This window comes from Gymnoscopelus braueri, assembly GCF_963280865.1.
Source record: "Gymnoscopelus braueri genome assembly, chromosome: 5".
Lineage (NCBI taxonomy): Eukaryota > Metazoa > Chordata > Actinopteri > Myctophiformes > Myctophidae > Gymnoscopelus > Gymnoscopelus braueri.
Window position 1 is genome coordinate 45,068,836 of NC_137606.1, and position 17,100 is coordinate 45,085,935.

Sequence of the window (17,100 nt, forward strand, 5' to 3'; positions counted from 1 at the left end):
GTGACTCACACACAAACGTTATGCCATGACAGTGCTGTCCCCTCAGCACACGTGTGGCCGAAGCGTGACATCCTTCACACGAACACCTTCAGGCCTGGCAAGAAGTGGCCTGCCTGTGTGTGTGTGTGTGTGTGTGTGTGTGTGTGTGTGTGTGTGTGTGTGTGTGTGTGTGTGTGTGTGTGTGTGTGTGTGTGTGTGTACAGTATGTGTGAGGGGTTGAAAGGGGGCCACAACTGCTACAACTTTTCAGTTATCCTGCAGGCTTGAACCATGACATGTACAGTATATTCTTGGTGTGCGTGTGTGCATTAGTTTCATGAATGCACGCAAGCAAAATGCTTGAAAATGTGTGAGTTGCCCAAAGGTTATCACTCAGCCTCAACCTTGTGCAGTAAATAAATAAACAAACAAACACACACACACTGCAGGGTTCCAGTTGCAATTTAGATGAATCATGACATTGTCATGAAAGCTTCAGGCCCGGTCAACTGTTTTCTTTCAGAATTCATGAATGTATGGAGGCTATGCGGTTGTGAATGTGTGTGTGTGTGTGTGTGTGTGTGTGTGTGTGTGTGTGTGTGTGTGTGTGTGTGTGTGTGTGTGTGTGTGTGTGTGTGTGTGTGTGTGTGTGTGTGTGTGTGTGTGTGTGTGTGTGTGCGCGCGCGCGTGCGTGGGGGAGTTACGGGACTCATTCTATTGCAGCTGCTGTCCTGTAGGGTTGATACACACAATAGTATGCCATTTTAGTGTGTGTGTGAGTTACGGGACTCATTCTATTGCAGCTGCTGTCCTGTAGGGTTGATACACACAATAGTATGCCATTTTTAGTGTGTGTGTGTGTGTGTGTGTCAAGTGATACTAACAGACCAAGATGTTATCCTGCAAAGTTGATACAGACAGTGCTTCTCTTGGTGTGTGCTTTCAGCTCATATGAATGCTGATATGATAGTTGCATTTCCCCATGCAGTCTGGGATCAATAGAAGTCTGTTCTTCTCAAATTGATAGTTCCAATACCTGACTATGCTTGGCCGAGACCCACTGTAAAATACACACCTGGGCCACATGTATCAGTATCACTGTGCCAACGGAAACACTTCTTTTCATCCTGTGTACAGTATTAAGGTATTAACACATAGTTGCTGTCGGGCAGAAACCTCCCATCTCCATATTCTAACTTTTTGTGTATTTTTTTGTAAATTACTACTTTATCATACTAGGGCGTCACACAAAAGCATCAAAAGTAGCAAATCCACAAGCTCGAAAGCTTGTTTTGAGCTTGTATATCTGCTACTTTTGATGCTTTTAAATTTGAATCCTGATAATACGTAACAGTTTAGGACATAAGGTTTCCACCTGCCAGAGACGAATTGCATTACCATCAAACAAGACGGTACAGTTGGGTACCTTGTAGAAATTCTTCTTGTAGCCAGAAACTGTTTTAGCAGGGATATACACGTCTATGATTCTCCGGTTGCCATATTTGGTAACCATTGTAGGAAACCAATATGACACGGGAGGCTGTGGTTTTACGCAGTGATTTCAGAACCGAGGGTCAGAGGCACTCTGTTCCACATCGTGCCGTACTATGCCTCCTAGCTGTTCTAAAATTCATATTAAACCATGGCCAATTGTGGATAATTACTTTAGTCCGTCCGGCCGTCCGTCCGTCCATCCATTCATCTTATATCGTTGCTGTCAGGCAGAAACCTCTTATCTCCATATTCTAACTTTTTGTGTTTATTTGTAAATGAATGCCCTACTTGATCATACTACAGCGTCACACAAAAGCATCCAAAGTAGCAGATCCACAAGCTCGAAACATGACGCAAAGCAACACGTTTTGAGCTTGTAGATCTGCTACTTTTGCTATTTTTGAATCTGAATCCCGAAAAGTAACAGCTTTGGACGTATCAGGTTTACCCCGTAACACCCGAGACGATATCCTATTTTTGTGTGAATAAAACCGAAAACGAACGCACACTGATCATACTTAATAATGTATGCATGCAAAGATATTTGCACAAAGAGTGCCCACACATACACAACCTTTGGCTGAATGTTTATTAGAGTTTCAGAAACAGAGATCAGTAATTATAAAAAATAATAATCACCTACTGTAACGAGAGAGAGAGAGAGAGGAGAACAGTCAAGAGTATGAGAGAACAAGAAATAATACAACAATTACATTAATACATAAGAGCCTTCTCTTGACTCCTGTTAAGCAATGGACTACAGGGCAGCTAAACATGGTCTCTCCCTCCCAGTCACACACTCACACACACACACACACACACACACACACACACACGCACACTCGCACACGCGCACACACAGTTCTCAATCTCAACACACTGTAACATACTTAGATGGACCAACACTAAGCCTATATTTAGCGGAACATAGGGTCACTCCAGTGGAGGAGCGGCAGGCAGATACCTAGCGCCCTCTCCTGTCCAAATAAATAATTATGCCAAGGGAATGTCTTAACACAGGCACACGGGCAACATTTTGCAAATAATGGAGACAACACCAAAAGTGTCTGCATCCAGGACGGCATTTACAGCTGCAGGCAGGGCCAGAGTAAACGCACATAACACTCTGCGTCAGGCTTCTACACTGCCATCAATTAGGAACTCATAAATATTGATTTAGGTGACTGGGAAGATTGAAGACGACGACCCACATGAATGTGTACGCCACTGTATTCTCCTTCCTGTGCTTGTAGAGCCCTGCTGTGTGTTATGATTACGTTATTGTCGAGTCATAATTGTTGATTGGCTATCGAGGAAACAAAATGCTCAGAAGAAAATAACATAGTGGAGTTAACCCATTAAGACCTGGAACTGTGTCATTTTTAGATTTGAGCTAAAAAGCATTATTTTACACTTTGGGCTATTCAAAAATAGCAGATATACAAGCTCATAGCGCGGCACCGAGTGCCGCGCTACGAGCTTGTAGATCTGCTATTTTTGAAAAATCGTGAAAATGTGTGCAAATCTTTGAATATATATATTTTTAAAGCGAACATTTTTAACTCAGATCGTTGCTTCTGGGGGTCCCTGGAACAAAATATTTTGATGGGGGTCCGCGGCCAAATACATATCATTTTGGGGGTCTTTGACATGAAAAAGATTGAGAACCACTGACATAGAAACATAGGTTTTTCAGAAAACTGTTGGAATTTAGGAGACATGTAGAATCAGCTTCAGGTCTTAATGGGTTAAAAGGAACAAAGTAGACGTTGCTCTATTCCCCAAAAATGAGCCCTATGCATTTATGGGAAATGCATGAAATTAGTACTGGTTAGAAGAACTGCTGAATCTAGATCTAGTCCTCAAAAGCCGGTGTACATCTAACAGGCTTTACCTAATGACTGTGGGAGCTGCTCAGGGCGTCGTGATGATCACCCAGGGTGCTCGGGGTGTTGTCATGACCCAGGGTGCGTGAGGGGAGGGAGAGAGGAGAACAGGGAGGAACCTAGAACAGTCAACAGCTTGGACCAGTCAGTCCGCTAAAGCCTCCGAGGATTACTGACGAGGACGGGATGAATGTGGTGTTTACACTTGAACTACAACTACCACAGGTGTCTGGATGTGATTGTGAAGTTGCTGCTCGGTATAGGTTGGCTGAAAGGTGGATGACACAAAATGATGCATTGTCTTCAATGTACATTAGATTCAACACTGATTTTACTATGGTCTGCTAGCAACTCTCCATGTTCCTCGAATAAAATTGTCCTTTATACTGTTAACTCATATGCACTGACGCACGCACACACACACAGTGCACAATTCTCTGATAATGCTGGTTTAGGCAGTGTTTCCACTATGAACACAAAACAAGTGGCATATATATACGTATATATATATACTATTAGACACTAGTATTATCTAATATTAGTCCCTAGGCTAATTTATCCTTTGTCGTACGACCGTGTCACTTGCTGAAAATCTGTTCTTTTCAACATGCAACACAGTCACACCACAAAGCATACTATAAAGAAACTCTCCCTCTCTCTCTCAGTCTTTTGGTCAGTGTCTGTGTCCTGGAGAAGGAATACAAGGATGAAATCAGGTTAGGGTTGCTCATGACATCGAGCTGTGTATCCATGGCAACAGCTCACTTAAACTAAAACGACACACGACTACATTCTTTACTCTTCCAAGCGGGAGTTATTAAAATGGACCTGTTGTCATTTTTTTCTGTTGTTAGATATTGTTGCCCGGAAACTGACAAACCATTTTATTTCATGTATGGGTGTGATTTCGGTTCACATCAAATCGCTGACGTGAGACACACTCAATGTACCTGCTGTTGCTTGTCTTCATAGGACAGGCTTTGTAACAGTGTCCCAGGGCTTCACAGAGATCTTCTAATAGTACGGCAGGGTTTTTATACAACTATTCGTCTCGACTTGGAGCACACAGCACACAGGCTGAAAGCACGTAAAGAACTGACAAATCTGCATTGGCCAGAGCAGTGCATGTAAAAAGATATTTCTATCTGAAAATAGAAAAAAGAAAATAATCAAGAATTTCTACCTTTTTGAATTTTATAACTGATTGTTGCTATGCATGTTAAGCAAAGAAGCCTCATGTTAAACCATTTTAAATATACAATAGCTTCTATCAGCTTGTCCTTCATGTCTCCATCGTCGTCGTGCAACGCCACAGGAATACCATTGTCCAACAGGAAAGTGGATTTTTAGGGGGGAACAGGGAGTGGCGGATTGGGCACTCTGGTCTGTGAAATCGTTCCATGTGGTCATGAGTGACCTATCCGTTTTATTAATGCCACAGACTCCATTTTGAATCCAACCACGGTAAGCATTTGATTCAATTCAGTCGTGGATAAAAATAAAAATGTTACAGGTCACAGCGACCCCATTGTAGGGCCCATGATTTACATACGATCCTGTTGTCTGCTTATTTATTGGTTCCAGTCCGTATTGGTGGGAGCAGACAGCATTGTGGGAGCGACAAGACGGCGTTGCCAGTGTCTGTGCTGCGTGAATGCTCTGAGGGCATCTCACGAAGATGGATCCCTCTAAGAGAAGACAGACAGACAGACAGACTGAGAGTTAGGGAGGTGACACATCAAATAGGACATTTGCATGGTCAAAGTTAAGCCAATTCCTTGACGCTATTTTTTTTACAGAACCGTTTGCATTTCAAATCCAATTTTACACAAGCAGAATAAACTGCTGCGACTTTGCTGAAGGCGACATGCTGAAATTGTTTGAAGAAATGTCAGGCGGTGGAATTGTGTCTCAGAGGCTAACGTCCATGTGACAGCACTTTAAAATTCATCCTGAGAGGTGGGGATTAAATTATGTATACACACTGCAACATCCCCCCCAGTAAGTGTAACTCTCGAAAGTTAAATTAACAGGCGCTCGGCTGCATGGTAATTACTACACATAATAACCTATGAGTATACACTTATTCATGAACATAGTTTAGCTGGAATTGCATTGAAACGATAAATATACTGTATAGAGAACATATACACAGCAACTGAGTCAAATAAAGTTTCCTATTTTAACTAAGAGTGAACTTCCAACAAGTGACGCGTGTACACCTTAGCTGGCTCCTTTCCAAGTGAAGCTTCAGTCTCTAGTGGATGACTGAACTTCTCACCCTATCTCTAAGGGAGAGGCCAGCCACCCGTCTGAGAAAACTCATTTTGGCCGCTTTTATCTGTGATCATATTCTTTCGGTCATGACCCACACTTCATGAAATGGACTATTAGATGGGTGTTGTAATGTATCAGTTTCATTACGCAATAGACCTTTTGTACAGCAGCCATTTTGCATGTTGGCTCACTAGAAACACTCTTTTACGCTGAATGAAACTTAACTCTCTCAGTGCCAAGCCCCGAGTTATCCAGAGTTTTAGGGTTATACCCTCAGTGCCAGAACGAGAAATCCCAAGTTAAATTTTTTTTTTTTTTTTTGAAAAAAGTGTTCAGAACCCAAGATATCATTATCTGAAGATTTGCAGCTCCATACACTCTTTGTTTAACCTATAACTGAAAAAGGCTGTATCTCGCTTCCTAAGCACTTTTTTTTTACTTTGAAAAAAAAAAGAAAAAAGTTGGCTTCGCAATATTTTTTTATTTCATTGGCACTGAAAGAGTTAACCATAAGTAGTATCATCGGTAACACTTTACCCTATACCATTTCACGTCACAAAGTGGCTGCCGTGAAAGGTCTAGATATCGTTCAACAAAGTTTAACTGCATTTTATTTTGGAAAGGAACCATGGCAAATGATTGTTCCACTGTGGAGTTTCACTCATCAGTTCTAAAGTGAATCAGGGAGTATAATTATCCCGTGGTGTGGTTGGTGGTGGTGATTAGCAGAGTGGCTGTGCGGCGGACAGGCTCATCAAACTCACAGTTTCAATACCTGCAGCTGATGAGCTAATCAGTTCTCATCAGAGTCTACTGACTTAACCCATTATAACCGGGAAAGAATCTGTGTCATTCGAGATTTTAGCTATTATATATATATAGAGCAACATACGTTTTTCAAAAAAATCTTAGGATTTAGAAGAGAGGTTCTAAAAAATAGCAGATGTACAAACTTGTACATCTGCTATTTTTGAACATTATTTATACAAATCTTGATAGTGTTTGAAAATGTTTTGAATAAAAACACATATTTTCTTTTGGGGGGAGTTTCTGGCACAAAACATTTTCAGATGGGGGGTCCACGGCCAAACACATATCATTTTGGGGGTCCTTGGCACGAAAAAAAATTAAATAAAAAAAAAATATTTAAGTGATTTAGAAGACATATGTAGAATCGGCCTCAGGTCTCAATGGGATAAGTGAGCACGGGCTTTCATCCATCAAACACTCTGCAAGTCATTGCAATTTACAAATTAGGCATTTATCAGACGCTCTTATCCCGAGCGAATTGCGAGTGCGAAATCAGAGAGAAAATTAAACAACAGGCTAAATGGTCACGGAACTGATGTGCAAAGTAAACAATTTAGCGCTTCAAAGAAACTAGGATACCAGGTAAATATTAAACCTAGATATGAATCTCAGGGCCAGGGCCACAATGAAGTTCCAGTTGTTTTTGATTCACTTGTTGTGATGATATGAGATCTGGAGCACATTATTAAATATATTATGGGATACTTTGAAGATGTCGTAACCACCGTGGACAATTTGCGAATGAAAACAACTCACCTTCCTTTAAAATGTTCTTTAGCGGACATCTCTAAAGAGCTGGAAGATACAAAAGGAGCGGTTATTATACATGTATACTGTACTGTGTGAAGGGGACCTATGGAAGGCAAAACACACAAGTTAGGGAGAGCACGCTGCGGGTACATGGACCATCATGTATTCATTCAGAATGAACTCATTCCGAATAGAGGAATCTGATCCACTCACCTGTTTACATGGGACCTGAATAAAAGTATTCCTCGTTTACATGACCAAAGCATTCATTCGGAATATAACTTTTGACATGCGCAAAGTGGTTCCCTCCTACGCCCGGGCATGGACCAGGGGCCACTACCCGGAGCAGAGCTTCCCCTGGTGGGCATGGGAGGAGGCAATAGCCCCCTTGTGCCTCCGCAGCGGAGGTCTGTCGGTCGTAGACAGGCCGGTAAGCAACGCACCGACTCCTGGCCAGGCAGCGTTGTATGCGGTACAAGCCTGTGTTCCTTTGTTATCGCCGTTTTAATGCAAAAGTAGCAGATCTACAAGTTCAGACCAGTTTCTTTTTTTGTATTGGTACCAGACACGTGGCTAGCCTATACTATTTGTCACATTTCTCATGTAGGTACGATGATGTCATCGCGCATTCGCACATGGTCATTATAATAATAAATAATAATACATAAACACCGGACCGCTCATGGTCATTATAATAATAAATGGAGAGAGAGAGTCTATGAAACAAGGCACGCTCATTTATGGCAAAAGTACAAAAGTATTGGCATCAAAATATACTTAAGTAGAAAGTATAAGCTACTCATTATACCGAGTGTCACGTTTTTTCTTGTATTATTATGAAAAAGCTTTGAAAACCCTCTTACTGCGCAGAGTAGCGCGCGGTGCGCACACGGGTGAATGCGGGGTCTGTCGCCCTAAAACACAATCGCCCCGGGTCAAAATCCAGCGACCATGGAGCGGCCGTGGATGGCCCGCTCAAAAGGTGCGTGGGGCGTGGTGTTTTGGGACGACCGTTCCGACTGCCCATGTAATGAATTGATTAAGTAAAACTCATCTGTTTTCGCTGCAGCTGCGCCCTAATAATGTTGTTTTCATTTATTTTTGTTCACGTATGCTATTAAAACAATGCAGCAATTGCAGTATTGGGCCTTAACATGTGATTAAAAATGTATACGTATTTGGCCCCTCATATATAAAATAAATGTAAAATCTGATTTAAAATTGAAACTTGCAGCTGATCAATGCGTTTCTGTGTTTACGTGTGGACAGGGATTTAAAAAAAAATCTTTGTCATGTGGCCAGGGATTCTTTTTAAAAACTGAGGACTAAAATACCCGTTTAGAAAAAGATCCATATAAGTGTAGCCTAGGCCAGCAATCCTCGGAGCGTCCGTTCTCCTGGACAAGTCTGGGCTTAACCATTACAGGCTTATTAACTCATTCACTGCCAGGCTATTTCAAGCTTGTTGATCCATATGCCAAAGGCATTATCAAACGGAGAAAAAAAATTCTCCGTTTACATTTTAACATTGAAGTGGATGGAGCATTAACTTTTTGAAAATCGTTTTCTCCTAGTTCCTTTGAGATTAAAAAGAAAAAAAAATAACCACAAAAAAAATAAATAATTAAAAATTGTATTTTAGGTGACGTCAAAAGACGTCATTGGCACTAATGGCACACTGAAAACGGCCGTCAAAAGACATCATTGGCACTATATGAGTTAAATGACGCTATAGAATAGAATCATTCATTTTATCCCGCAGGAGCGACCGTGGCCGAATTAGAGATTTGATGGGTCATTTTTGGACAATTCTGACAGCACTACTAAGCACGGACATGCGCAAAGTAATGCATGTATTCCAAACAGAGAGGAGTGTTTGAAATAAAGTGTTTACATGGTCAATTCCGATTGGTATATCCCGATTCAAACGGTCTATACCACCCCTCCTAACCCGAATGAAAATTCATTCGGGTCAGACTGGAATGGAATATTCTATTCCAATTGAGGTGTTTACATGAGCATTTCTATTCTGAATGAATTCATCCATTCATTCATTCCGAATAGAAGTGTATTCATTCCGAATGAAACTGTCCATGTACCCGCAGCCACTGGCTGCGGGTACATGGACCATCATGTATTCATTCAGAATGAATTCAATCCGAATGAACTCATTCCGAATAGAGGAATCTGATCCACTCACCTGTTTACATGGGACCTGAATAAAAGTATTCCTCGTTTACATGACCAAAGCATTCATTCGGAATATAACTTTTGACATGTGCAAAGTGGTTCCCGCCTACGCCCGGGCATGGACCAGGGGCCACTACCCGGAGCAGAGCTTCCCCTGGTGGGCATGGGAGGAGGCAATGAATAGCCCCCTTGTGTCTCCGCGGCGGAGGTCTGTCGGTCGTAGACAGGCCGGTAAGCAATGCACCGACTCCTGGCCAGGCAGCGTTGTATGCGGTACAAGCCTGTGTTCCTTTGTTATCGCCGTTTTAATGCAAAAGTAGCAAATCTACAAGTTCAGACCAGTTTATTTTTTTGTATTGGTACCAGACACGGTAAAACGTAGGCTAGCCTATACTATTTGTCACATTTCTCATGTAGGTACGATGACGTCATCGCGCATTCGCACATGGTCATTATAATAATAAATAATAATACATAAACACCGGACCGCTCATGGTCATTATAATAATAAATGGAGAGAGAGAGAGAGCAACACTACAGTCTATGAAACAAGGCACGCTCATTTATGGCAAAAGTACAAAAGTATTGGCATCAAAATATACTTAAGTAGAAAGTATAAGCTACTCATTATGCCGAGTGTCACGTTTTTCTTGTATTATTATGAAAAAGCTTTGAAACATGCTGTAACTCATTCACTGTGACGAAAACCCTCTTTCTGCGCCGAGTAGCGCGCGGTGCGCACACGGAGAATGCGGAGTCTGTCGCCCTAAAACACAATCGCCCCGGGTCAAAATCCAGCGACCATGGAGCGGCCGTGGATGGCCCGCTCAAAAGGTGCGTGGAGCGTAGTGTTTTGGGACGACCGTTCCGGCTGCCCATGTAATGAATTGATTAAGTAAAACTCATCTGTTTTCGCTGCAGCTGCGCCCTAATAATGTAGTTTTCATTTATTTTTGTTCACGTATGCTATTAAAACAATGCAGCTATTGCAGTATTGGGCCTTAACATGTGATTAAAAATGTATACGTATTTGGCCCCTCATATATAAAATAAATGTAAAATCTGATTTAAAATTGAAACTTGCAGCTGATCAATGCGTTTCTGCGTTTACGTGTGGACAGGGATTAAAAAAAAAAAATCTTTGTCATGTGGCCAGGGATTCTTTTTAAAAACTGAGGACTAAAATACCCGTTTAGAAAAAGATCCATATAAGTGTAGCCTAGGCCAGCAATCCTTGGAGCGTCCGTTCTCCTGGACAAGTCTGGGCTTAACCATGGCTTATTGAATAACGCTATAGAATAGAATCATTCATTTTATCCCGCAGGAGCGACCGTGGCCGAATTAGAGATTTGATAGGTCATTTTTGGACAATTCTGACAGCACTATAAGCACGGACATGCGCAAAGGAATGCATGTATTCCAAACAGAGAGGAGCGTTCGGAATAAAGTGTTTACATGGTCAATTCCGATTGGTATATCCCGATTCAAACGGTCTATACCACCCTTCCTAACCCGAATGAAAATTCATTCGGGTCAGACTGGAATGGAATATTCTATTCCAATTGAGGTGTTTACATGAGCATTTCTATTCTGAATGAATTCATCCATTCATTCATTCCGAATAGAAGTGTATTCATTCCGAATGAAACTGTCCATGTACCCGCAGCCACTGTGAACTGTGAGTGATACAGAGAACAAAGGTGTGTGTGTGTGTGTGTGTGTGTGTGTGTGTGTGTGTGTGTGTGTGTGTGTGTGTGTGTGTGTGTGTGTGTGTGTGAGAGTGTGAGTGTGTGAGTGAGTGAGTGAGAGAGAATGATTGAGGTCTCTGTGATGTTAACTGAGGTCAAATCTAATGTCTTTACTATTGGCATTCATCTGCACATACACACATGAGCAGTCAGTCATTCAATCTCACTTCCTGCATGCGCACACGCACACACAGACACAGACACACACAGACACAATCACCACCACCACCTCAGCACTACACATTTTCCCATCCAGACATCCCCCCCACTCCCTAATACATTACGCATACACACACACACACAGAGTGCATAAGCCTAGCTTTGGTTTGCTGAGAACCCAACACCATGACATGGCATCAACGCTGTCATCCTACTGCCTCTGCTGCTCGTTAAAGGTTTCATCACAGCTGGTTCACGCGGTGTGAACAACATCATCACCACAGAGCACAAACATTGTGCATGTACACTGTGTACAAAGTCCATTTGGTTCCATTTGTACAGTCTCATTTGTACAGTGTAATTACGGTCTAATTATGTACTCTGGTCAAGATGTACAAGCAGAAGAGGCAGGGGATTACATGGGTAGAAACAAGAGCTAGACCAGTGGTTCTCAAACTGGGGTCCGGCGGGGACCCCCAGGGGTCCTTGAGGTGTTCCGGATCTGTAACTCTGAGAGTGTATCAATGGAACCAAATAGACCCGTATGGGTCCATTTGGTTCCATTTGTATAATCTCAGAGTTAGGATTTTATGATGTAGATTGGGGTCCGCAGAGATAGAATATTTTTGTCAGATGAGGGTCCGTGGCCTAATGCGTTTCAAACCGGGGGGGGGGGGGGGGGGGGGGGGCTTGAAAGGAAAGAGTTTGAGAAGCACTGAGCTATCGACACCTGCAAGCTCACACTGATGTTCCTGACCGTGTTCCTAAAAAAACCCACAGCTTAAGAAACCGGGTCCAAGCAATTAATGAGTGAATCAACATTGTGAATCATGTGACGGAGGCGTTCAATCCTGACCAGGTGTCAACCCCTCCCCCCCTGCTTCCTGCAATCAGAGGCTGCGTATCGAACACTCTGATCCCTTATAGCTGTGATTTAAGAGACTTCCAGACTATTTTATTGATGGAAGAGAGAGAGAGAGAGGTCACCAGGTTGAATGTGGCTTCATGATGCTTGAACAATTCTGTGTCCCCAAACCATTACAATTAGGGACCCATTACTGATTTTGGAGCCAGATTAGATGCCAATTTTCCCATTCAAAATCCAACTAGTACTAATTGCACTATCCTGTGATCAGCATTAACCACTTAAACCCCAACTTCCGTATTCTGGGAAAACTTTCGCCGAAATGGCAGATCGACAAGCTTGTCGATCAGCTATTTTCAGCGAAGATATTTAATGTAGAGCGAAAACAGAAGAGGCACTAGAGGGACTCCTATAGTCTAGACACCATATAGGGTTTATGTGGTTAAGCCTGATTTTACGTCATCATATAATGGTGCTGCGTGCCAAAAATAGCTTAAGACAGACGGCCTATTTAACTAATTCCCTGCCTAGAACGACTAAAACGACTTCTGTCCTTTAAGCCCCCTCTGCCAAGAACGACTAAAACGACTTTTAATTTTTTTTTTTTTTCTTATTTATTTATTTGTTTTTTAACCCAAAGACCAAGGAGATATGATTTGTTGAAGATCTAGACTCCCATCCACTTCCTTGTTAACTTAAAACTTAAACATTTTGTATCTCGGCTCCTGAGTACTTTTTTTTTTAATTAAAAATCTCTGGCAGTGGGCAAACGCAAAAAAAAAAAGTTCTGGCAGTGAATGAGTTAAAGCACGCGACACCCATTAACCACTAGGCAAAGTTAAGTGACTGCTCTGCTAATGGGGAAGCGAGGTCTGGGTCGGACACACCTGGTCAGTATGGATGCCTCCGATTGGCCGATAGCCGCTAAAACCAGCGGCTCCCAACCTTTTTCTGGATCAGGGCCCACTTGAAAAAAGCTGGAAAGCGTTCACGGCCCACCCATCTGACCACTTAACAACACGGCAGCCGGTGTCAAGTGGTCAGACGGGTGGGCCGCGTGCATTTACAGAGCAAGTTTGTTTTAATGATCAATCAATGGACTGCGTTCCGGCTTGGATCAATGGAACCAATGTAGTCAACTTTTAAGTTCCTACTGTATTCAGTATTTCTTTTTTAACCCATTAAGACCTGAGAAGATTCTTAAAAATGTTTTCTAAATCCTAACAGTTTTTTGAAAAAAATCAGAAAAATATTTTTTCACGATTTTTCAAAAATAGCAGATCTACAAGCTCGTAGCGCGGCACTCGGTGCCGCGCTATGAGCTTGTATATCTGCTATTTTTGAATAGCCAAAGGCATCTAAAGTGACACAGAAGCGTTCCAGGTATCAATGGGTTAAAGAGAAAAATACCATGTCATTTATGAATTTGTCCTTTTCTTTTTTTCATATTAATGTTTATTAGTGGGCCCACTTGTAATACCCTTGCGGCCCACCAGAGGGCCCTGGCCCACACAAAGGTTGGGAATCGCTGCCGACTGTAGACCGAGCTACGTGATAGGCTGGCTGTAATCCAGGATCAGTCCCAGTGATTGGTGGATCGACTCACAGCAAGTGGGTCTTGGCTGTAAGCTGCTACGCTGTTCCGCATCTCATTCTCACTGCCACGCAACGGGATCAAAGACACGTTACCGTGGTGATTGTTCAACGGCAGCACGGGGGTCACGCGTGTCTGCTGCACGCCATCCGCTGGCCACACGTCGCCATTACACTGAGAACACAGGATGGAGGGAGAAACGATGAAGAGGTTTAGTTACAATGAAATGCACTGTACAAAAGTTGTTCAAACTCAGACATGGTTTCCACTCAAATCAAAGTTAGGCTGGACAAGAGACTACTTTTGCACTAAAGGCCTGTGTGCCATATGTGTTACTGTTCTAGTGCTGCACGTTATGTTCTGTACCTGCCGCTGTATTTAAACCTCACCTTTTTGCTGCACCTTATGTCCAACCTCAAGTACACACCTGCTACTCTTTATGCTATACATATAGTTGCTGTCGGGCAGAAACCTCATGTCTCCATATTCTAACTGAATAAGGAAGGCGCTGGAGCCTTTTTATTTTAATAGTAGGGCGCAAAGCACAGAAACAAACAAAAACGTTTCGATGTCAGATTACATCTTCGTTAGGTCTCCATATTCAAACCTTTTATGTTCTTTCGTAAATTAATGCCCTACTTGATCATACTACAGCGTCACACAAAAGTATCGAAAGTAGCAGATCCACAAGCTCGAAGATGCGTTTTGAGCTTGTAGATCTGCTACTTTTGATACTTTTGAATTTGAATCCTGAAAAGTAACAGTTTTGGACATATGAGGTTTCCACCCGTCAGAGACTATATCTCTGCTGTCCGGCAGGAACCAGCTAACTCCAAAATGTTAATTTTTCAGGAAATGAAAAAAAAAATGGAGTTCGGAGGTTTTGTTCATCATTAATAAGAACAGCTGAATGGACCTCCAAGCTCACAATGAGGTTGGAGGTCAAAAGGGGGTGGAGCCTGGAGTCAGCAAAACCAGCTAACTCCACCCCCCTTTGCTGGAGTTAGCTGGTTTAGCAGAAAGTTTGAGGATCCAATGGAGTTAGCTGCTTTTGTCAGAAGCACTTTTTAATACTTTTCATTGGTTCAATATTTTTTTTACCAACACACAGACGTAAAGGGTGTTCAATAGCACTGATGTATGGAAAAAAAATGCAAAAGCAGAAAAATGGAGTTAGCTGGTTCCTGCCAGACAGCATATCCTTGATTTTCTTTTGGCCCGTTTCTATCCTGTGCTTTTTATCCATGCTCCCTCCTCCATCTGTATCCTCCCTCCCTTTCCTGAAAACTACAAAAGATGGACCTGATACAGGAACATTATTTCACACCCACGTCTTTAAACCCGTAAACCTGCGGTGTGACAATAAAGGTGATTCTGAACTTATTTTAATGAATAAAACGTTACCATTCAAACCAATCTGAATGGTAAGAGGCCACGTGGCGGCCACAGGCGCATCGATGCTCGGATGCGCACCAAACACTGTTCAGGTGTCTGGCATGAGAATAGTCACACCATAAAACCTAAATTGCACACATATGGGAACTATAGCAGCGTTTAACCCATTAACTCATTCACTGCCACAATTATTGCTGGCCGCGTTTGCCCACTGCCAGAGATTTTTCATCGAAAAAAAAAAAGTACTCAGGAGCCGAGATACAGAATTTTTAAGTTTTAAGTTAACAAGGAAGTGGATGGGAGTCTAGATCTTTAAACAATCATATCTCCTTGGTCTTTGGGTCAAATTTGAAAAAAATAAATAAAATTACGACGGGAAAAATTACGTCAGTGGCAGTGAATGAGTTAAGCATCTGTGTCTTTTTTTTTTTTCTTTGGCTATTCAGAAAATAGCAGATATGTGTCTTTCCTGTGTCTTTCCTGTTTTCTGTTATTGTGGGGAAGGCTTTCGCTGAAAATAGCCGATCAACAAGTTTCTGCGAAAGCTTTCCCCACAATACGCAAGCTGGGGTTTAAGTGGTTAAATAGCTTTTTAGTGTGTATTTATGTGTTAGTTGGTCTTCTCACCTGAATACTGAGGAAGGTAGCGAACCACTCCAACCTCTCTGAGTGAGTGTCACAGCACAGATACCTGCACACATTCAAACATTCAAGGAGATTATTACTGTCACTTTGGATGTACAAGTACAGTAGACTCAATGTCAAGTTCTTAGGCTGGGGTGCTCCTTAACATAAACCATAAAAAACAAGATTAAAATACAAATTGTAGTGTATAAGAGACAATAATTAACAGTATTGCAAACCACAGACCAGAGGACTAGAGATAATGCTTAGATGTTCTGTTTGCAGGTTAAAGTTTAGTTAAAATCCCTTTACTGTCTCCCATCCTATGTTCAAGGGATTATGGCAAAATTAAACATTTCAGTTGCTCGGGGGGGGGGGGGAAGATGTTAGAGAGAAGGGTTGGTGTGTGTGTGTGTGTGTGTGTGTGTGAGAGAGAGAGAGAGGGGGGGGGGGGTATGTGAGCACAGCAGGAAAGAGAAAAACAGGGGAAAAATTGAGAGAAATTATGAAAAATGATCACAGCTAAGAAAAAGGGGCTGACAGATAACAGTGAGGCGCTAACCAAAACAGACTTTGTCTCCCTCACAGCACCTCCAGCGCCAACGGCGAGTGTTGCTTCTAAATTAATCTTCCAACGTGGAGACACATAGGAACCATGCACACAGCACCTTCAAAGCACATCAAAGCCTACTATTTCCTACCTAACTACTTATTTTTATTCTTAATTATTTGTTACTGCTGCAATGTAGAGGAACCAAAACCTTGTGTTTTCTACTCATATGAGGTGTAGCTAATAAATAAATAAAATATTGTGTGTTTGTACAGACATTGTTTACAGTAAATTGTAAACATGTATGTGTGTGTGTAGCACATTACCTCGTCATCTTAAATGCTGAACATTTTTATTCTGAAATTGTAACTTAGAAATGGTCAAATTGTGATATTACCAAGCATAAATATCAAATATATCACACAGTCTACATTTCCCAAAAGGAAATGCGTGTATTTACACAACTTTGGTCTGACCAAAAGCAGGGATAAAACATATCCACACGTGTGATGAAAATCTATAAATGAATTACTAGAGGGGGGGGATATCAAAAGCAGAAGAATGGATACCCCCCCCCCCGTACTGTATGTGAGTCTGACTGTGTTGTGTGTACATCTGTTTGTGTGGTATCCACATCGTGTGGTAGTGGCATTGTGTGATGTTTGTTCATCTGTGTGTGTGTGAGTTTAATTTATCTCAGAGGCTGCCTGTCAGACAGAGAGTGCTTTTTTGTCACCAGTGGGCAGCTCTCTGTGCTGGCTTTATTTATTTACCCAAAT

The 17,100-nt window shown here is 42.1% G+C and overlaps 1 protein-coding gene across 3 annotated transcripts in view; it reads right to left on the reverse strand.

Moving 5' to 3' along the window:
* Positions 1-2,048: 2,048 nt before the first annotated feature.
* The window catches only part of arap1 (ArfGAP with RhoGAP domain, ankyrin repeat and PH domain 1), a 113,920-nt gene continuing 98,868 nt past the window's right edge, over positions 2,049-17,100 (reverse strand). For 2 of the 3 annotated variants that reach the window (XM_080429607.1, XM_080429606.1), the window contains exons 31-34: positions 15,775-15,838; positions 13,765-13,926; positions 7,203-7,241; positions 2,049-5,047 (exon numbers count right to left, since the gene is read on the reverse strand). In XM_080429607.1, the coding sequence (XP_080285733.1) occupies positions 7,221-7,241; positions 13,765-13,926; positions 15,775-15,838 (247 nt within the window). In that variant the 3' untranslated portion in view covers positions 2,049-5,047; positions 7,203-7,220. The remainder of the gene's footprint in view (positions 5,048-7,202; positions 7,242-13,764; positions 13,927-15,774; positions 15,839-17,100) is intronic. The other variant, XM_080429608.1, reaches the window with a different exon arrangement.